Source organism: Pistacia vera, unplaced genomic scaffold, assembly GCF_008641045.1.
Source record: "Pistacia vera cultivar Batoury unplaced genomic scaffold, PisVer_v2 Contig687, whole genome shotgun sequence".
Lineage (NCBI taxonomy): Eukaryota > Viridiplantae > Streptophyta > Magnoliopsida > Sapindales > Anacardiaceae > Pistacia > Pistacia vera.
In genome coordinates this window covers 148,298-169,947 of record NW_022196542.1, presented here as the reverse complement: position 1 = coordinate 169,947, position 21,650 = coordinate 148,298, and the positions used below count along the sequence as shown (strand labels likewise).

Sequence of the window (21,650 nt, the reverse complement as noted above, 5' to 3'; positions counted from 1 at the left end):
CAAAGTAGATCCTTTTGGAAAGACTCAAGAGCACAGGACATCTTTTCAAAGTAAACATGATAGATTTGAAGACAAACAACACTTTAAGGTTGTGATTGATTGATTTCTTTATTAGTTGCACTTAATCTCAAACTAGTCGGCAACAAGAAGGTAGAAATAGAATTTTAGGAAAACACAAAACACATGGAGCGATATATGTAGATTTCAAATTGCCATCATTAATACTAATGACTTTGACTTTAAATCCAGATCCTTCTCCACACTCTTATTAATTTTAAAAATATTTTTTGTATTTAGGTAATCTCACCTAACCAGGTATTTTCCGGTCTCCTCAACCCACCCCTCAAATTTGGCTGCTTTTTTTTTTTGGTAGTTAGGGTTAGCATAATTAATACTCAGGTGATCTTCACCAAGTCAGTTAGGTTAGGCTGACAATTAGGGTGTATTTTTTAATATTAACTATATTCGTAAATATTTTTTAACACACAAAATAAATATTAAAATTTTTAAACTATGTTTAACATGTTAAATGTATTCTTAAGAATTGTGAACTTTGATTATATCAAAATAATATTTAGACAATCCAAATATTTCATTCGTTTCGAAATAAAAGTCGTTTTAAATAATTACACACTTTTTAAAAACTAATTTTAATGTAAAAGTTGTCTCTCCTACTCCATCTTATTCGCTCCTATGAAAATACGGTGGAAAACGCAATGAAGAAAAAATAATAGTGGAAAAATTATGTTAAATGGCTTTGAAAAAGAGAGAGAGGAGACGAGAGAGAGAGAGAGAGAGATGTCATAGACAAGACAACGATACTTAATTGAAAAAAAATTCATTTATTAAAAAACTGAGGGAATACTATTTAGATTTATTAGGGTATATGTGTATTAATGAAATTTGGTATGGAATAGTTAAGATTAGTGTCGTGGCGTGCATGAAAATTAAGAACATTAAACTAAGACTAGTGAATTCAATTGGTTGAGAATACGTGTTCTAGGTGTTCTTTAGACCACCGATTATTTGCCTTTCATCTCAGGTCTAAAGAGTCTAAACATGTCACTGTCCTTAGGCGAGAGAATAACACGTGTCCCTTCATTTTACATACCCACATGACACATGTCGTAGTTATTTATAATGCCGCGTGCCTTGCCAGATGTCAAACCGTAAGCAAGATAAAAAATTATAGAAGCTGATACATGCAAAACAAAACTCCCCACACATCAAGCGAGCCGAGTTAATGGATCCGCTGGCAATGCCATGCTAGAACAGTACGAAGCAAGCTTTCCCCACGCGTCATGCCAGCTGTGCATGCCATACACTCCGTGTTGCCTACATGGTGGACCATGTGGGCCTTTCTCTTATTCAATTTTATTTTCTTGATAAATAATACAATAAATTCTCATAATTTTTTTTTTTTCTAAATTCAATTTGATTTCCTAAGTAGTACATAAATTTCCATTGCTCATGTTTCTTATTATTAAACTACATTGTTAATTTTTGGAAAAAAAATCAATTAAAAATAAAAAAATAAGAAGGAATTTTTATGAGATGTATTTTGAATAAAAAAATTATCAATTGTAAGAATAATGAGATGTTGAAGTATTGGATCATGATATAATGTTTTTAGAGATTGTTATGCAAAAAAAATACACTGACATAGTACCACCAATTAAAATTAGCTGTCAATCCTGTAAATTAAAGTTCAACAAGAGATAAAGGACAAAATAAGATTAGATATCAAAACCAAACCGACCTAAGTTGTTATTAAGAACATTTATCAATCTACCTCATTTTAAGATAAAGATTAGGAAGGAGTCTCCCAACTTGTAAAAACATTTATTACATTAACTCAAAAGTATAAATATACACTTTTCTTCATGGAATAGGGGGCTGGACAAGTGAGAGCTGTGCACAAATTCAAGCTTCAACATTTTTTCTTGTAAATAAAAAATTATTTCATCTTTATAACATCTTATCGACGATATTAGAAAAATAGTTAAAGAATAATAAATCACAATAAATGTAGGATTTGTTTCAAGCATCTAAATCATTATAAAAAGTTTCTTGTCATATTTTATTTAGTTTCTTCAAACATATATTTATCATTGCATCATAAACACTCCCTAATCTACTCATGTGTGATTTTTTAATATTTAACACGTATAAAATCGTTAGTATTAAAATCAGTATCAACAGAAAATAATGAAAATAAGTGAGATATTATAAAATTTGAGTTAGCATATGGAAAACAGTTTTAGGTTAATTTAAAGTTCAAAAAAGGTTAAAGAAGTTAAGTGAAAAGCATAAAGAGGACGTGGCAGAATAAAAACCAAAGCCACGGATAAATGGAAGAGGCGTGTGAGAGTGAGGAGCTAGCGCAACAGCAACCGTAACACAACATGTTATCACTTACACGTTAATATTAAAAGAGCATTCAGATTCAGATTCAGACAAACGCAGAGAGAGCGAAGAGAAAAGCAAGAGACTATCTCTATCTGTTATAGAATTAGAAGCTGAGAGACAAACAAAACAAAATTAGAAACCATAGAATGAAACAAAACATTCCATTCTCATTCACATTCTCATTCTCATTCTCATTATGATTCTCATCCTCTGTTTGCCATTCACAGTAACATTAATTTTTTTTTTTTTTTAAAAAAGGTTCGCCTCCGTTAACACCAACGGCGTTGATTTGATCTTCTGTAATCTTTGGCCAAAACCGGGGTTTTGATTCCGATCCGACGGTGATGGCAAAAGCAACGGAAATGAAGAAAGAACTGCAGAGATTAGTCAGGCTTATCGGGAGATGAGGATTACCGCACGAAATGATCGATCAAGCCAAAGAGACACTCTTGCTTTAAAGGAACTGAAGATGAAGAAGAGATCGTTGTCTCTCAAGTTACGTGAAACGCTCCTGTGTCCTGAGGAGTTTAAGTGTCCGCTTTCCAAGGAGTTGATGAGAGATCCCGTTGTTTGGCTTCTGGTCAGGTCAGTCTTGTTGGTTGTTGAGAAAGTACGATAATGGAAATGAAAAGTTTTTGTTTTTGAAGTCTAGTACTAGAATTATTTTTCCAGAGCAATACAAGAATGAAATTCAATTTCTTTACTACTTCTTGGCAATCAAACAATTCGTTTTTAAATAATTTAGCGAAGTGAGGGTTCTGTTCTCTGAATATTTAAAACTGATTTGTGCAAAGATTTCTGTGTTCTTCTGTTGTGTTTGGTGGCTGAGAAAATGTGAAGAGAAGAAAAACATTGAGATAATGTTAAACCATCATAATTTGGTAACAACCAAGTGTTGTTAAAGCTTTTTTTTTTTTGTTTTCCCTCTTTAATTTAACGTTAGTTTATTTTGCATTTTCATTTGGTTAATGATCTAGTAACATTGGAGAGGTTAAGCTGTGTGGTGGTTGGTGAAATTAAAATACTAAGGAGATTTGTACTATCCTTCAAAAAAAAATTGAAAGCTGCATTTGATTGATTGGCTGGAGTTTGGATATCTATTATATGTTCATCCTCTCCCATTACTTTCTCGAAATATTATTATATTGCTTCCAAAATGATGAATCTTTAGGATAATGCAAATTAACGAGCTTCCCGATTATTTAATATGAAAATGGACAAAAGAGGCGTCCAGAAACAACAAGCGCATCAACAATGGTGTCAGTAAAGGAAATTCATAATTCAACACAATAATCAACTCTATTTGCGTAAAGTATGTTCTCTGGTTATATCAAATTAGATAACAAAAAAAATTAAAAAATAAAAATAAAAATTCACTAGTAAATTAAGATTAATAGGTTAGTCATGCTTTTAGGGATAAGCTGCGAATTTTTATAAAACTCCTGTAGTATACAATAATAAACAACAATAAAACTGTTGACGCTTGATTTTGGACGCCAACGTCTCGCACGTGAGAAGCGCTAAGCGGACTTTGGAATCACACGTGATGGATCCATGAGATTTGAATATGGAGCTGAGATTATATATGTTGTAGAAAACATAAATAAAAGATTGGCAAGAGGGGTTTTTATAGTGGTTCGGATGCAACAAGCAACTCCTACATCCACTGTTATTTTATTGATCTCTGGCTATTTCTATGATTTTGCCCGTAAGGCATACAAAGATGAAGAAATACAGTGTTTACACAGAGAAAGAATTGAGCTCTTATCTATGGTTAGCTCTCATATGCCCAACCCCATTCTTCAGGAAGAGGAGTGCCAATTTATACACCCTTGTACTCAAATGTAATGAGTGTTTTGCAAGTTGCCTTGACACATGGAAGGCTCTCATCCATTCATTTCTTGAAAAGAGATAAGGTTGGTAAGAATATCTTTGAGGAGATATGGGCTTGACAGTTAGTACAGAAAGACATTTATTAGGCTGACATAAGCATGACTTTTGAGGCATAACAGAAGCCCCCCAGTTTTTGGAGTGCGTAATCGCGCTTCAGAAACTAAGATCTTTGATTTGAATGGCTGTAGTCTCGAACTGAAGAGCTCGAACTATTATTGGCGCGATCAAGTGCTGAGAGCTAGGAGCTAATTGCGATCAGTTAGGAGCTTGACCTGAAAGGTCATAACGAGCTCAATCTGAGCAAAACGAGCTCGACCTCAAAGCATAACGAGCTCGACCTGAAAGGTCAAAACGACCTCGACCTAAGAGGTCAAAATGAGCTCGACCTAAGAGCACAAGAGATCAACGATCTCAGCGTGTGATCAGCGATCTGAACACGCGATTTGAAGCTAAAGATCAGCGATTTGAAGCCGAGGATCAGAACGACCTGGGCGTGCGATCTGGCCACGCGATCGAAGAATTCTAATGCATGCGATATGCGATCTAGCCACGCGATTGGAGAACTCTGACGCGTGTGATTTGGCCACGCGATTGGAGAATTCTAACGTGTGCGATCTGCGATCTAGCCACGCAATTGGAGAATTCTGACGCATGTTTGAGATCTGAGCACGCCATCAGGGAACTTGGACGCAGGCTTGAGAATCGGACCTCCATGGGCCACCAAACTGTTGACGCTTGATTTTGGACACCAACGACTCACACGTGAGAAACGCTAAGCGGACTTAGGAATCACACGTGATGGATCCATAAGATTTGAATATGGAGCTGAGATTATATATGTTGCAGAAAACATAAATAAAAGATTGGCAAGATGGGTTTTTATAGTGGTTTGGATGCAACAAGCGACTCCTACATCCACTGTTATTTTATTGATCTCTGGCTGTTTCTATGATTTTGCCCGTAAGACATACAAAGATGAAGAAATACAATGTTTACACAGAGAAAGAATTGAACTCTTATCTATGGTTAGCTCTCATATGCCCAGCCCCCCTCTTCGGGAAGAGGAGTGCCAATTTATACACCCTTGCACTCAAATGTAATGAGTGTTTTGCAAGTTACCTTGACACATAGAAGACTCTCGTCCATTCATTTCTTGAAAGGAAATAGGGTTAGTAAGAATATCTTTGAGGAGATATGGGCTTGACAGCTAATACAGAAAGGTATTTATTAGACTGACATAAGCATGACTTTTGAGGCGTAACAAAAACAATGATATTGAATGCCACCAACTTACAACTTTTTATTTCTCATGAAAACAACAAAGGACTTGGGTAAATTCGATTAAAAAATGTTATAAAAGATTTTAATCGAGATTAAGTATTCTTGTGGGCAATGTTTTTCAATATAATTAATCATCGAAATCTTATCTAATCTGTTCATTAAGTATCCCACATGGCAATATATAATAGAAAATAACTGTTGTATTAATAGCTTACTCTAAAATACACGGTAGTAACTATAATGATACATATAATTGCAAATTTTTTATTAGTATCTGACAGAATCCCCATTTATTATGACTATAATTAACTGGATTCATCAACTTGCCTTTCGATTTCGCATGTAGTTCATTCGATTTGATATTAATCCATTGGTGCTTCAAGATTCTCTTACTCACTTTGACACGCATCAAATTAAAAACAAATTATTTTTATTTTTATATATTTAATAGCTAAAAAAAATTTCATGTGAATCACGTCACATGGTGTGAGATTTATTCAGTGATTCTGAAGATATAAGCCTTTCCACAAGATCCCGTAACAATCGAATCTCAGGTATTTGAATATTGGATTATTGATCATGATCCCATGATCAAGATAATGTCAGCTAACTTAGCTAGAGATTATATCCACAGTATTTGTTCATCAATAACTCCTTAAGATTCAACTTTTAAGAATTAAACTCGGGATTGTATTTATTGTGTATGTAATTGTTGTCCCTTTAAGTAAATGAAAAAATATATATAGGGTCCGATGATAACAACACTTTTCAATACCATTAAAACATTGACCATAATCTTTTGACCAAAACTCATCTCATCTCTCCTCATTCATCTCCTCAATTGGTAGCGACATTGTTTTGTGCTTTTCAATCGATTCATTCACCGAAAATTGACATTATTGCCACTATTTATCTTCAAAATTCCTAATATTTCAATCTTTGATTTTTGACAGATTAATCTCTTAATTTCTAAGGGTTTGGATGAATTAAAAATTTCATAGCCCGATACAATAAAGGCAGCGGGTCACAGTTGAACCGATTCAACTGATCGGGTTTCTAATCGCTGCTTGTGAGTTCAAAATAAAAAATCTTATTTAATTGAATCACATGACAAATTTGAATCATGCATTGGGAATTATTGACAGGACTTTCCTTTCTGACACGATTGTGTATCACCTAAAACGACGAACACAACACGTCAGCAGTTGGAACATGCTGGGAACATCACAAAAAGACACGTGGGTCTGCAAGGTCCAGCTTGATGAGCGTACGGACGGATATCCTAGTTGGCATTTGGCTGTGAATGAGGGACCCACGTTATACAACCGTTAAAAGCGAAGGTGGAGAGCGATGGATGATCCTTATTAATTACCATAGACCGCCGCTAAAGGCAATCATGTAAAGGTGGCTGGCGGGTAAGGTGAGATATGAGAATGGCGACAAGCGCTCATCTTGGCTTCCTGTGTCCCCCTTTCCTTTGTGATGATGCCATTGTCTTTTACCTCAAAATTTATCATCCTTCTTTTCAATTTGTTTAATAAACAAAAACAGCAGTAAATATATTAAAAAAAAAAAAAAAAAGATATGGTTTTTTAATTTTCCTACCTTTATCGGACTATGTATTATGCAGCAAAGTAGATCCTTTTGGGAAAGACTCAAGAGCACAGGACATCTTTTCAAAGTAAAACTGATAGATTTGAAGACAAACAACACTTTAAGGCTTGTGATTGATTGATTTCTTTTATTAGTTGCACTTTAATCTCAAACTTAGTCGGCAACAAGAAGGGTAGAAATAGAATTTTAGGATAAACACAAAACACATGGAGCGATATATGTAGATTTCAAATTGCCATCATTAATACTAATGACTTTGACTTTAAATCCAGATCCTTCCTCCACACTCTTTATTAATTTTAAAAATATTTTTTGTCATTTAGGTAATCTCACCTAACCTAGTTATTTTCCGGTCTCCTCCAACCCACCCCTCAAATTTGGCTGCTTTTTTTTTTTGGTAGTTAGGGAGTTAGCATAATTAATACTCAGGTGATCTTCACCAAAGTCAGTTAGGTTAGGCTGACAATTAGGGTGTATTTTTTATATTATTAACTATATTCGTAAAATTATTTTTAACACACAAAAATAAATATTAAAATTTTAAACTATGTTTAACATGTTAAATGTATTCTTAAGAATTGTGAACTTTGATTATATCAAAATAATATTTAGACAATCCAAATATTTCATTCGTTTCGAAATAAAAGTCGTTTTAAATAATTACACACTTTTTAATAAACTAATTTTTAATGTAAAAATTTGTTCTCTCTCCTACTCCATCTCTTATTCGCTCCTCCTATGAAAATACGGTGGAAAACGCAATGAAGAAAAAATAATAGTGGAAAAATTATGTTAAATGGCGTTTGAAAAAGAGAGAGAGGAGACGAGGAGAGAAGAGATGTCATAGACAAGACAACGATACTTAATTTGAAAAAAAATTCATTTATTAAAAAACTGAGGGAATACTATTTAGATTTATTAGGGTATATGTGTTATATAATGAAATTTGGTATGGAATAGTTAAGATTAGTGTCGTGGCGTGCATGAAAATTAAGAACATTAAACTAAGACTAGTGAATTCAATTGGTTGAGACTACGTGTTCTAGGTGTTCTTTAGACCACCGATTATTTGCCTTTCATCTCAGGTCTAAAGAGTCTAAACATGTCACTGTCCTTAGGCGAGAGAATAACACGTGTCCCTTCATTTCTACATACCCACATGACACATGTCGTAGTTATTTATAATGCCGCGTGCCTTGCCAGATGTCAAACCGTAAGCAAGATAAAAAATTATAGAAGCTGATACATGCAAACAAAACTCTCCCACACATCAAGCGAGCCGAGTTAATGGATCCGCTGGCAATGCCATGCTAGAACAGTACGAAGCAAGCTTTCCCCACGCGTCATGCCAGCTGTGCATGCCATACACTCCGTGTTGCCTACATGGTGGACCATGTGGGCCCTTTCTCTTATTCAATTTTATTTTTCTTGATAAATAATACAATAATATTCTCATAATTCCTTTTTTCTTTTTCTTTTTTTTCTAAATTCAATTTGATTTCCCAAGTAGTACATAAATTGTCATTGCTCATGTTTGTTATTTATTAAACTACGTTTGTTAATTTTTTGGAAAAAAATCAACTAAAAATAAAAAAATAAGAGGAATTTTTTTATGAGATGTATTTTTGAATAAAAAAATTATCAATTGTAAGAATAATGAGATGTTGAAGTATTGGATCATGAATATAATGTTTTTAGAGATTGTTATGCAAAAAAAATACACTGACATAGTACCACCAATTAAAATTAGCTGTCAATCCTGTAAATTAAAGTTCAACAAGAGATAAAGGACAAAATAAGATTAGATATCAAAACCAAACCGACCTAAGTTGTTATTAAGAACATTTATATCAATCATACCTCATTTTAAGATAAAGATTAGGAAGGAGTCTCCACAACTTGTAAAAACATTTATTACATTAAACTCAAAAGTATAAATATACACTTTTCTTCATGGAATAGGGGGCTGGACAAGTGAGAGCTGTGCACAAATTCAAGCTTCAACATTATTTTTCTTTGTAAATAAAATATTATTTCATCTTTATACATCTTATCGACGATATTAGAAAAATAGTTAAAGAATAATAAAATCACAATAAATGTAGGATTTGTTTCAAGCATCTAAATCATTATAAAAAGTTTTCTTGTCAATATTTTATTTATGTTTCTTCAAACATATATTATCATTGCATCATAAACACTCCCATAATCTACTCATGTGTGATTTTTTAATATTTAACACGTATAAAATCGTTAGTATTAAAATCAAGTATCAACAGAAATTAATGAAAATAAGTGAGATATTATAAAATTTGAGTTAGCATATGGAAAACAGTTTTAGGTTAATTTTAAAGTTCAAAAAAGGTTAAAGAAGTTAAGTGAAAGAAGCATAAAGAGGACGTGGCAGAATAAAAATCCAAAGCCACGGATAAATGGAAGAGGCGTGTGAGAGTGAGGAGCTAGCGCAACAGCAACCGTAACACAACACTGTTATCACTTACACGTTAATATTAAAAGAGCATTCAGATTCAGATTCAGACAAACGCAGAGAGAGCGAAAGAAAAGCAAGAGACTATCTCTATCTGTTCATAGAATTAGAAGCTGAGAGACAAACAAAACAAAAATTAGAAACCATAGAATGAAACAAAACCATTCCCATTCTCATTCACATTCACATTCTCATTCTCATTATGATTCTCATCCTCTGTTTTGCCATTCACAGTAACATTTAATTTTTTTTTTTTTTAAAAAAAAACTAGGTTCGCCTCCATTAACCCAACGGCGTTGATTTGATCTTCTGTTAATCTTATGGCCAAAACCGGGGTTTTCGATTCCGATCCGACGGTGATGGCAAAAGCAACGGAATTGAAGAAAGAACTGCAGAGATTGGTCAGGCTTCTCGTGGACGATGAGGATTACCGCACCGAAATGATCGATCAAGCCAAAGAGACACTCTCTGCTTTAAAGGAACTGAAGATGAAGAAGAGATCGTTGTCTCTCAAGTTACGTGAAACGCTCCTGTGTCCTGAGGAGTTTAAGTGTCCGCTTTCCAAGGAGTTGATGAGAGATCCCGTTGTTTTGGCTTCTGGTCAGGTCAGTCTCTGTTTGGTTGTTGAGAAAGTACGATAATGGAAATGAAAAGTTTTTTGTTTTTGGAAGTCTAGTACTAGAATTATTTTTCCAGAGCAATACAAGAATTGAAATTCTATTTCTTAACTACCTTTCTTGGCAATCAAACAATTTGTTTTTAAATAATTTAGACGAAGTGAGGTGTTCTGTTCTCTGAATATTTTAAAACATGATTTGTGCAAAGATTTCTGTGTTCTTTCTGTTGTGTTTGGTGGCTGAGAAAATGTGAAGAGAAGAAAAACATTGAGATATAATGTTAACACCATCATAATTTGGTAACAACCAAGTGTTGCTTAAAGCTTTTTTTTTTTTTTGTTTTCCCTCTTTAATTTAACGTTAGTTTATTTTGCATTTTCATTTGGTTAATGATCTAGTAACATTGGAGAGGTTAAGCTGTGTGGTGGTTGGTGAAATTAAAATACTAAGGAGATTCGTACTATCCTTCAAAAAAAAAAAAATTGAAAGCTGCATTTGATTGATTGGCTGGAGTTTGGATATCTATTTATTATGTTCATCCTCCCCCATTACTTTCTCGAAATAATATTATATTGCTTCCAAAATGATGCTAATCTTTAGGATAATGCAAATTAACTGAGCTTCCTCGATTATTTAATATTGAAAATGGACAAAAGAGGCGTCCAGAAACAACAAGCGCATCAACAATTGGTTAAATGTTAATCATTGACGCTTGTTGTGAATTATCCTTTTTTTCCGATTTATAAATAAAATTCACCATTGTGAGTTGCTGGATTTTTTTATCTTTCTGATGATATTGTATTGTTAATTGATGCTTAATATGTTTCTTCTAGGTTCTTGATTTTTTTTTGATATGTTTCTGTTTTGCAGACTTTTGATAGACCATATATCCAAAGATGGCTAAAAGCTGGCAACCGGACATGCCCACGAACCCAGCAAGTGCTGTCTCACACAATCCTTACTCCCAATTACCTTATCCGGGAAATGATATCACAATGGTGTAAGTGTCAGGGAATAGAATTGCCCAACCCTGTTCAGTATGTTAATGAAGAAGTAACGGAAGCAGATCGGGACCATTTTCTTTCTTTGCTTGAGAAGATGTCTGCAACTCTTGCTGAACAGAGAGAAGCTGCAAAGGAGCTTCGGTTGTTGACAAAGAGGATCCCCTCATTTCGAGCGCTTTTTGGTGAGTCTCTTGATGCCATACCACAGTTGCTCAGTCCTCTCTCTGAAAGCAAGTCTAAAAGTGGGATTCACCCCAATCTCCAAGAAGACGTGATAACAACACTCTTGAATCTTTCTATCCATGACAGCAACAAAAAACTTGTTGCTGAAACCCCCATGGTAATTCCTCTTCTAATGGAAGCATTGAGATCCGGGACCATTGAAACAAGGAGCAATGCAGCTGCCGCACTTTTCACTTTATCTGCTCTTGATTCCAATAAGGAACTTATAGGAAAATCTGGAGCCTTAAAACCACTCATTGATCTTTTAGATGAGGGTCATACATTAGCAATGAAAGATGTTGCCTCTGCATTGTTTAACCTATGTATTTTCCATGAAAACAAGGCAAGAGCTGTGAGAGATGGTGCGGTCAGGGTTATTCTGAAGAAAATTGCGGATGGTGTGCATGTAGATGAATTATTGGCTATTCTTGCAATTCTTTCTACCAATCAAAGGGCTGTTGAGGAAATGGGTGATCTTGGGGCCGTGTCTTGCTTGCTTCGCATAATTAGGGAAAGTACTTGTGAGCGCAATAAGGAAAATTGCATTGCAATCCTCCACACCATCTGTCTGAATGATCGAACCAAATGGAAAGCAATGAAGGAAGAGGAGAACACCTATGGGACAATATCTAAGCTTGCTCAAAATGGAACTGCAAGGGCCAAGAGAAAGGCTAATGGTATTCTTGAGAGATTGAAGAGGGCTGTTAATATTACTCATACTGCATGAAGAACTCACTTAATGCAGCATTACCGAGCACCCATTTGTAAATTCTACACCCGTTTCCCTTATCTTTGGTTGTCAAAGCTAGTCATCCTCAATCACCATTTTGTAAATTCTTTTCCTTGAATTCCAGTTTCATGTTTATGAGTTAGTCGCTGTGAATAAATACGTCGGAAGCTTTATTTATAAGATTTTTTCCCTTTGGTTTGTTCAATAATTTATTACATTCTAATTCTACTTGGTTTCTATTTTGTTTTTAATATAGTTGTACTAGCAATGTTGTCTCTTCTACTTGTTTTCTACCATAAGCCATCACTTTCTGAGTATTAGAAACTCCTTGTTCGCTAGTTTCAGCTTATATACTTGCACATGATTATTCCCTTTTTAGTTTGTCCAATACTTTCTCAACATTCTTATTTGGTAACTAAAATTTTACATTTTAATGCACTTCTTCTCACAGAGTATTGAATATTTGGATTATGCAAGATTAAATTTTATTATCGAATACATATTTCGAAAAATTTTCACAGTAGCAACAACATTTCCTCTGACATGTGACCTCCTGGACACAAGAAATAAGAATAAGATAAAAAACCAAAGCTTGTTTTAGAGTTGATGATTCATAAATGAATGGGAACGGTGAATGAATGGTTGAGAAAGTATTAGATAAGTGACGAGAAGAATGTGTCCATATTGAATGGCGCTGTGATTTCTGGTATTGTGGTCCATCCAATCCAAGCTGTTGCCCCTCGCTTTGGTGAAAAAGTCTTCAATGAAACAGTTATACCACCAAAATTTATCCTGTTCTTATGATCAGTCAAAGGATTGGTAAAAAAAAAAAAAAAAAATCAACAATTTCACCTGAGTTGTTTCAACAAAATCATAAATTTCAAGATCAAAGCAATGGGCCTACTATGTGGAAGTGGGCATTATAATGGCTTAATAAATTCACAACCCGCCAAGTCATGGACGGCTGGGATGGGAACTGGGAAGTGGTGTTTCCACTAATTTCTTCTTCCACCAGAAATATAAAACATTTATTTTTATTATTTAAAGTAAAGAGAAAACTGGGTCTACAAAAACAAAATTTATTGGCCGTCTTATTGTTTAGTGTTATATGAATGATTGAAGTTGATGTGATAAGTGAATAATTGGTGTGTGTGCTGGCAAGTTTTGAAGTCATATGGGGATAGTCTACTCATCCAAATTGAGACGGTGAATAAGTAACATTAGCATATATCCGCAAACTTTCATTTATAAACATTATAGTTTGTAGTTGATTAGTTCGTAATAAATTTCATTTATTTAATAATAAATTATATCTGATTAAATATGAATTGACCAATTATGAACTATCATATCCACGTTTGTAAAAAAAAAATTATAATAAATGCTTCTCGCTCTATCTTTATTCATAATTAAAAGCAAAATTTAGAATTTCTTTTGGGAAGACATTTTCAACGCTGAACTGTATTTGCACCAGGGAAAGCAGATATACCACCCCAGTTGGAACAAACAAACAACTGTCAATTGATAAGCCATCATAAAATGGCCTTTCACCATCTCAATGCCCATAACATTATCAAAATGAGTGAATACAAATGCATGCCTCAGCACCACAAATATCAACAATACCTTTCATTTTTTTTGTTTACTTTCATCTGTCATGCATAAATACTTGTAAATAACGTTTGAGTTGGTTTAGTTTGATGTTATATGTTTTAGTTTTTAATTAATCAAATATTTATTTATATGGCGAAGATAAAAACATTACAAGTATTCCATACGCCGACAGGACTATTGGTGAAGGAAAGGTATTAAAATATAAAAAAGTCATTTAAGTGTCGGTGAGATTTGATCCCGTAGTAATGGAACCATAGAATTACAAACCTATCAAACTTAAAACGTTAGACTTAATAGCAGGTCAGTTGTCCTATTCATTACTTTATTTTAATAATCTTTTTTGACAAATGATTTTCATTGACCAACCGACAAGAACAAATATATGAATTTCCAAACAATCTAATCTTTATTTTTAATTATGAATATATAAAGACTTTATTTAACTCAAAACTAAATTACAACACAGTTTTTTAAAAAACTTTTTTTGAACGACATAACATGCGGCCCTGAAATTTTCATTAGCACAAATAACAAAAATGAGATGTTGACAGAGACGTATATAGACAACAGTTGCTATTCAATTGTTTAATTGTGTCTGATGAGTGGGCGTCACTTTAAAACAAGTTTCCTTCCGTAATACATCCAAATTCTGATAGCATTATCAACATACTTAAATAATGCAAGGGTTATTTTCATTTTTTTCTTTTTAAAAAAAATGGGTCTACCAAGTATGACTTTTTTGGACTAGCCATGAATATATCGACTTAAATAAGTCACAACTGTTTAAGAAATAATTGTGTAATTTGCTATTGACAATATAATCACACCCTCTTCCTCTTATAGTTGAAGGCAGGGCAACCCAAAACGAATTTCGCCTACCTTTAACTTTAATTACAGCAACTTTAACAAAGAAAATTCTCACGATAGACTTTTAATTTTCCACCGAGTAAGTATAAGATGCTATTTCAGCATATTTTGGAGCTAAATCAGTAGTAGACGTACAAGACAGAAGAACATTTTTGTCACGAGGAAGTATAAGATCATTTAATTTTGGTACTTGAATGTGATAGATACCACAAATACTGTAATAGGTCCTACCAACATAACAACAGTCGTAATTGTTATCTCAAAAGAGGAAGGGTTCATTCAGCTATGAAAGAAAGCAGGTACATTCATCCATCATCTTTTAAAAGTAAAAGATGAATCACTATGCATTACAGCACACCATGATTGACTCCTAAACTTTATTCATTCCAATGCACTCCCACCATACCAATAAATCAACACTTTGCATTTCAACCATTTCTATTTTCTAATGCTTAAGCTCCTGCCCCCTCTACACTCTACTCACCTCTATTGCTGAGCTGTACGTCCCCATATTAAAATTTTTATTTATGTTGGAATGGGTAGCCCCACTGAACCCCCCCACCTCTATTTCTTCCTCATCCAAAACACTAGTGTTACATTATACCCACCCAGGATGGTAACATCTGACTACCAATTGGCTAAGCAGAAAATGATCAACAGCATTTGGAAGAAAGCAATCTCCATTATAGAACAAAAAATATCTATCACCACATAAATCAGAAGAGAGAATATTTTAATATACCCTGGGAAGAAATTTACCTAGAAACCATTAGAGAGACAATCTTTTCATGGTACTTAACTTTATGCATATGATTCAATAAAATTCAGTACAACATACCAAGTTAGGAACTCAATGGTATATAAAGATCTCTGTACAATTCAAAGGATCATCTGATATCGCATATGCCTAGGATTATTGCAATGCACATTGAAGCCACATTACATAAGTACCAAACATGATCAAAAATTCAATGATGCATACAGAACTTTAAACAAGGCACTCATACCAGAAGTCTAAAAACTTGACTCTGCTCCAATAGTCCACACACATTGAGCACATCAATGCAACTAAATTTCAACTTGTCTTGTATGCCCAACCATGTTTATCTAGAAATGCATGAACTGCTTCCTTTATTGCCAAGTTTGGTATTAGCTGGGATTGATCGAGTGGTTCCCTTGTGATTGGATCAAAGTCACCCACCTAATATGAAGATGACAGAGGATCAGTGAAGGTATGAAAACATATAAATTTCACCACGCGATACCAAAAGCATACTATCACCTTCTGAAGATGCTCAAGGATCACTGCTCTCTCATATGTAAGTCCACTTGGAGTAATGACAGGATCACGAAAAATATCAAGTGTAATTTTACAACATAGATAGTCAGGCACCTGAAATACCAAATCAATTTCTCCACTGATAACAGTAAAAATTTGTAGTTAAAAAGAAACAAAAATATATAAATGGAGCTAATCCAAATACTCACCTCATTAGGCGTGTCAGCTTCTGCAGCTTTACTAAATACTTCTCTTAGAGCCTCCATGTGTCTCAAATGATTAGTAGTAGCTTCATCTGACGATTCCTCTGCTCTAGAAATATCAAGAACATACTTTTCTTCAAGAGCTGCCTCACAAGCTTCCCTGTTACACACAGAAACAAATTTTATGAAGCATCCCCTAATAACATCGCAGATCAACTTCTGTCAAATAATCAAACCAATTTCCCAACAACAAAGGTGAAAACTCACAGGGAGCACATACTTCAAGCTTTGTAATTCCCATGAACGTTTGCTAGATGCTTGCTCCCACTCCAAATATTTTGCTCTTGCAAGCGCCTGCCAGATTTCCTCTACCATATAACCCTTGGAGTCTGCACCCCTCTCAAGATCCAATGCCTGCAAAACCACGTTCTGTAAGAGCTAAAAGAAGATGCTTACAATAAGAATATAAAATAATGCTTGTGCAACGAAACAGCATGTAACTAGAATCAGAACATTAATATTGTTATGTGCAACAAAAAGGGTAAAGAAACATCAAGCTCAGTCAGCACCAGACAACTGATACTTCCATCAATACTAGGAAATGGTTTTGATTACATTATACACTGAAACAAAAATGACTGCTAAGTTTAAGTTAACCAAACCATAACACATGATTGAAAATACCAAAACTAACAATTCCAAGATATTGAACTATCATTTAAAAAGTAAGTTAAACCTAAAATCATCAGTAAATTCTTAAATATCTAAAAGATATTATTGATAAGACTGTTATTTATCCACATAATTGTTAGTTCTATAATTTAACAGGTAATAACGAACTGCAAAAAGCAAAAGCAGAAGATAAGTACCAAAATATTTAACAGCATTGTCATTAGTATGATAAAATGCTATAATCAATAAGAAAAATCACTATACTAACATAACATGCTATGCTCAGCTCTCCATTCTTTTTCCCAGCAGAGAAACTGAGCATAAAAGTGATATACTGAATACGTTAAAGACCAAATAAAAGGATATTAAATGGTAGTAATACTAGTAATAATAATACTTGCAAAAAAAAAATTAATGAACTCAGTCATATTTCATTAGATTAAAAACCAATAACATCTAGTCACTCGTACAAACATTAATAAAAAGTTAAAGAACTATCCAGCACATATATGATTCTGCACCTTTTTCAATTCTTTGACTCCTTCAGAATATTCCATTTTCTTTAGCAATGCAAGTCCCAGCATATAGTAGCCCTGTCATGTAACAAAACCACTGAAAGAGTAAGATAATTATGATCCAATAAAAAAAATGATAATAAGAAATATTTGTGATATGCAATTGTGGTTGTGGTTCTGTTTGGTTCATGTGCAAGTGCCCATGGGGGAGCATGTTTCAGAAATAAATATTGCTATTGGACCTTTATCTATCAACTTAAGCTTTTTAATCAAGTGATAACTTAATAGAATTCAAATCAACCTTGATTCATTATTATCTATCCTCTATTTCAGTATTTGGACAACTCATAAACTAAGCTTATTTTATATGTTCATGTGCATAGATGATCATGAAATTTTTGTCGTGAGAAACTTCAATTCACTTGATACATTGCAGCTGTTTGCATTTGAACCGCCATATCGCCATATAGTATTAATCAAACTATAATAGTTTTTCTCTGTGATTTGTATTTGTGGTTGTGATTGTATTTGGTCCATGTGCATCTTCAAGTGCCTGTGAGGAGTGTGCTAAAGCTTATAATACAATGATTGACTCTGATCTATCCCTGTATCTATCAGCCACACCTCCTCTTCCCTCCACCTTGATAAATAACAATACTAGCAATAATAACAACAAAAGGTTCAGCTGCAGTCCATGCCACTCTGCACCTCTTTTCATTCAGTTCTTAAATTGAAGCTCAAGGTTTATTCAAAATTAACCCTGATTCATTCCATTAAGCAAGAAAACTTAAAACAAGCTTGAGATCACGTCAATTTGGCAACTCAAAAACAACCACAGTTACAAGTAAAAACCCAAACAATTCTACACTACTCAGCTTCTTATACCCTACACTACAAATGTCTTTTCTCAAGTAGAATAGGATGAGAAGTTAAAAATTCAACACTTCTAAGAGCATTTGCTGAGCAAGAAAAGTTGCTCAAACTAAACAAAAGTCACCCGAAAGTAAGCCATGATATTCAACAATTCATCCAAGTGTAAATGTATATGATTAAGGTTGCTGAATTCTGTATCAGATGAAATGGTACAATTCAACAATTGAAGCACTTAAAAGTACTAGACCTACTTGGAAATACCCTGACAGTATCTTATGCGTCTAAAATAGTTTTGTGTATGACAAGTTAATTAACAGAATAAAGAAAATGAAATAAATTGTAAAAGGGGGGAACATGAATAAGAAGATAGTTAGATTCATGCACAAAAGCCACCCTCAAACAAAAGGATTAAAAAAAAAAAAAACGACAAGACAGATAAATCTATAACTACGTCCCAGAAGCAAGTAAGCGCAAACTTAGGCTCGAATGCACACAAAGAATCTGATATCATAATGCTATCAAGAGCATAATAATCAGTAAACTCCTGCTGTTCACTAATCCATTACAAAAAACCCAGAAATGACAGTAGAATAATTAACAACCATCAATAGACAAATTGAAACTAAACAGCCAGACACAGTTTACTGCCATCAAACAACTACGAAATTCAATACTTTCTGATGAAAGAATAATTCAAGCAATTGCAAGTAACAAAACGAACATAGAATAAATACCTTAACAGACTTGTGGTCAAGCTGAATCGCTTTCCGACAGTCGTTTTCAAGTTTTGTCCAATCACTACATATTACACAATCAACCAAAGGCCACAACGCAACAATATCAAAACAATATAAACAAAAATATTACTTATTTTCTTAAGGAAAAAATTAAAGAAAAAACAAGGTTCAGTGCTCATACATACTTCCGCTTGAGATGACAAAGAGCGCGATTCGTCCAATATATAGGCACGTTAGGGCAGAGAGTAATCGCCTACAAATTCAATCAAAACCAAACCAAAATTTCATCCAAGAATCATTATCAAGAAACATCTCCATTGCATGGTTATAGAATTAACAAAAATATCAACAAAATAAGCAAAAGAATTGATCGAAAGACCTCAGTGTAAGCATCAATGGCAGCTCCAAAACGATCCTTAGAGAAGTAAAGGTTTCCATCTAATCTCAGTTGCTCCGCCTGCTTCACCATTCCCGTAAATGCCGATCCAGTCCCCATTTTCTCTCTATACGACATCGCTCTTGATCGTCTGATTTTTTGGTCTTCTTTTTCTCGAGTATCTTTGTCTATAACATCATCCTATCTTTGTTTCTATATCAAAAGTATGTTTGTAAATTGCGAAGGAAAGCACGAGCTCGCGAAGGTTCAAGATTATTCAAGAGAACTTCAGGTGAAAACGTAGAGAAGAAGGGAGACGGAAGGAGCACTTGGGTTAGAAAGACAAATTATTTTTAGGGAGAAAAGATCAAGTGACAAGGAAAGAACATCTTGAGGTCACGGTAGACTCTGATTGGTTGTTATTGGGTTGACCAAAGTCAATTCGTTTTTTAATTGGGCGAAGGTTTCGCGCTTGTTTTGTTGAGAGACTTTATCCATAGAGAAATTTGCATTTACACAATATTAAAGGCAAAAGTGTGCTGGACTGCTGGGTACTTGGTACAACTTCTGTTTAAAAAAAAAAATATCTTTTAGTTTATTTGCCGTTTCAATTAAAATTATACGATACGGGAATCACGTTCTCCACAACAAAAAAAAAAAAAAAAAAAAAGAGATTAACACAATATTGCATTTGGACAGCTTTACATCTAACTCCTTTTAAGGATGCGTCAAGAGGAAACAAGTTCCCACCCAAGGTTTGGCCAAATGCCAACTTTCCACCCCGGGTTTCATAAGTTTCAATTCTCACCCTTAAACCAACACCCTTAGCAACTTTTAGATTCCGACACAGGTACAGAAAATGATATTACCATACTGCCCTTGACAAAATATTTTTAAATTCCTTTTAACCCCCAAATTAATAGAATTAGAAAATAACCCCATTTCCAAGCCTTTTTTCGACCACCCTTCCCACCAGAAATAGCCCTCTACCCAGCCATTCCACTCCCCGGTGTACCCTCTCCAAAACACGCTTATCCCCCAACCCTCTTTGCTCCTTTTTCACCATCTTGAAGGCCATTTTCCTTGGGTTTTGTTTGAGTCTGAAGGATTGTTTTGAGTTGATTTTGTTGGATGTTTGGACGCAAATTGAGATTCTTTAGAAGTGTTTGTGACTTGTTGGAGTTTTCTGGTCGTCGGCGCCTCTGAAAGCTCTTTCCTTTGACCTTTTTCGGATTGAACACAACCTGTTCGATAAAAGGTCGCAATCAGCGACCTGCCCTCTAGCTTGCACTCTCGTAAACCTTCTCCCAGCTGTCGCCACCGCCTTTTACGACCGCCACCACCACAACACCTTCCACGGCCACAACCACCTCACCCACAACCACCTCACCACCACCAGCATCCCCACCATCCTCTCCAACCTTCTTTTCATTTCACCAAAATAGCCACCCATTTTAGCAGGAGGTGACGCACGTTAGCTTGTTTGTTTGGGTGCTTTTTTTTCTAGCCGATTTCCTCTCGCCGGAGACTCGCCATCCCTCCCTTTCCATAGAGGGTTATTTAACTTATTTTGAGACTTTAAGGGTTATTTTGAAATTTGATTTTTATACATATTTAAATGACTATTTTAGCCTTTACTGTTATATTAAATGGATTTTGTTAATTTAAAGGTGAAAATATAAAATTTATGAAAACAGTGGACACTTGGTATTTCTCCAAACCTTTGGGTGGGAACATATCCTTTACTGGATGCGTTAATTCATAAATAAAAAGTTTACTATCTAACTCCTTTAAGCATGTATAAATGATCGAAAAAAAAAAAAAATTAGAGTAATACTACATTAATAATCTTCTCTCATAAATTTTTTTCTTATAATTTTAATGGGATAATTCATAATTGTTTAACCTTTAATTAATTAATAAAATTCGTTATGATCTGGTCAATTATAAACTATCACATCAAAACTTGTGAAAAATGATTGAAGGTGTAGTATTATTTAAAAAAGCTAACTAAAAATTTAAAGAAACAGAGAGATTTGTCGTGAAGTCGACTTCATATTCTCTTAGGTTCCCACTAGCTTTTCAGGAAAATAAAAATAACATAAAGAAAGTAAATAAGTTATTGAGTGAAAGAAACTGTTTTTAGTCAAAATTAGTTAGAGTAAATGGCATTGTCCCACCCAAGGTGCCTTGGCGAATCCTTACCCAAAAAATTTTAAAATATCATTTTTTTCACCCAAAGTTAATATTTTGCTA

General features: G+C 34.2%; 2 protein-coding genes across 4 annotated transcripts; one reads left to right on the top strand and one right to left on the bottom strand.

Annotated features, from left to right (window-relative positions):
• The first annotated feature begins 9,721 nt into the window (after window positions 1-9,721).
• LOC116113651 (U-box domain-containing protein 9) lies at window positions 9,722-12,509 on the top strand. The gene is made up of 2 exons (XM_031399805.1): window positions 9,722-10,290; window positions 11,173-12,509. The coding sequence occupies exons 1-2, from the start codon at window positions 10,006-10,008 to the stop codon at window positions 12,253-12,255; spliced, it is 1,368 nt and encodes a 455-aa protein (XP_031255665.1). The 5' UTR covers window positions 9,722-10,005; the 3' UTR covers window positions 12,256-12,509.
• Window positions 12,510-15,522: 3,013 nt separating this feature from the next.
• On the bottom strand, window positions 15,523-19,752 carry LOC116113652 (E3 ubiquitin-protein ligase CHIP). Of its 3 annotated transcripts, none has more exons than XM_031399808.1 (8): window positions 19,398-19,752; window positions 19,200-19,271; window positions 19,016-19,079; window positions 17,415-17,486; window positions 16,502-16,635; window positions 16,228-16,381; window positions 16,016-16,132; window positions 15,523-15,940 (listed from the first exon to the last, which is right to left on the bottom strand). In XM_031399808.1, the coding sequence occupies exons 1-8, from the start codon at window positions 19,454-19,456 to the stop codon at window positions 15,815-15,817; spliced, it is 798 nt and encodes a 265-aa protein (XP_031255668.1). In that variant the 5' UTR covers window positions 19,457-19,752; the 3' UTR covers window positions 15,523-15,814. The 3 variants fall into 3 exon arrangements, with proteins under 3 accessions (XP_031255668.1, XP_031255666.1, XP_031255667.1); XM_031399806.1 differs by having other exon boundaries at window positions 19,204-19,271; window positions 19,398-19,746; XM_031399807.1 differs by having other exon boundaries at window positions 16,022-16,132; window positions 19,204-19,271; window positions 19,398-19,741.
• Window positions 19,753-21,650: the final 1,898 nt, after the last annotated feature.

Excerpts from the sequence above, each read along its gene's own strand:
- LOC116113651 (XM_031399805.1), top strand. The coding sequence starts at position 10,006 with ATGGCCAAAACCGGGGTTTTCGATTCCGATCCGACGGTGATGGCAAAA. Across the intron at positions 10,291-11,172 it reads TTGTTTTGGCTTCTGGTCAG|ACTTTTGATAGACCATATAT; the intron begins GTCAGTCTCTGT and ends TCTGTTTTGCAG.
- LOC116113652 (XM_031399806.1), bottom strand. The coding sequence starts at position 19,532 with ATGTCGTATAGAGAGAAAATGGGGACTGGATCGGCATTTACGGGAATG. Across the intron at positions 17,487-19,015 it reads TTGACCACAAGTCTGTTAAG|GGCTACTATATGCTGGGACT; the intron begins GTATTTATTCTA and ends GTTACATGACAG. Across the intron at positions 15,941-16,015 it reads AGCATCTTCAGAAGGTGATA|GTGGGTGACTTTGATCCAAT; the intron begins GTATGCTTTTGG and ends TCTTCATATTAG.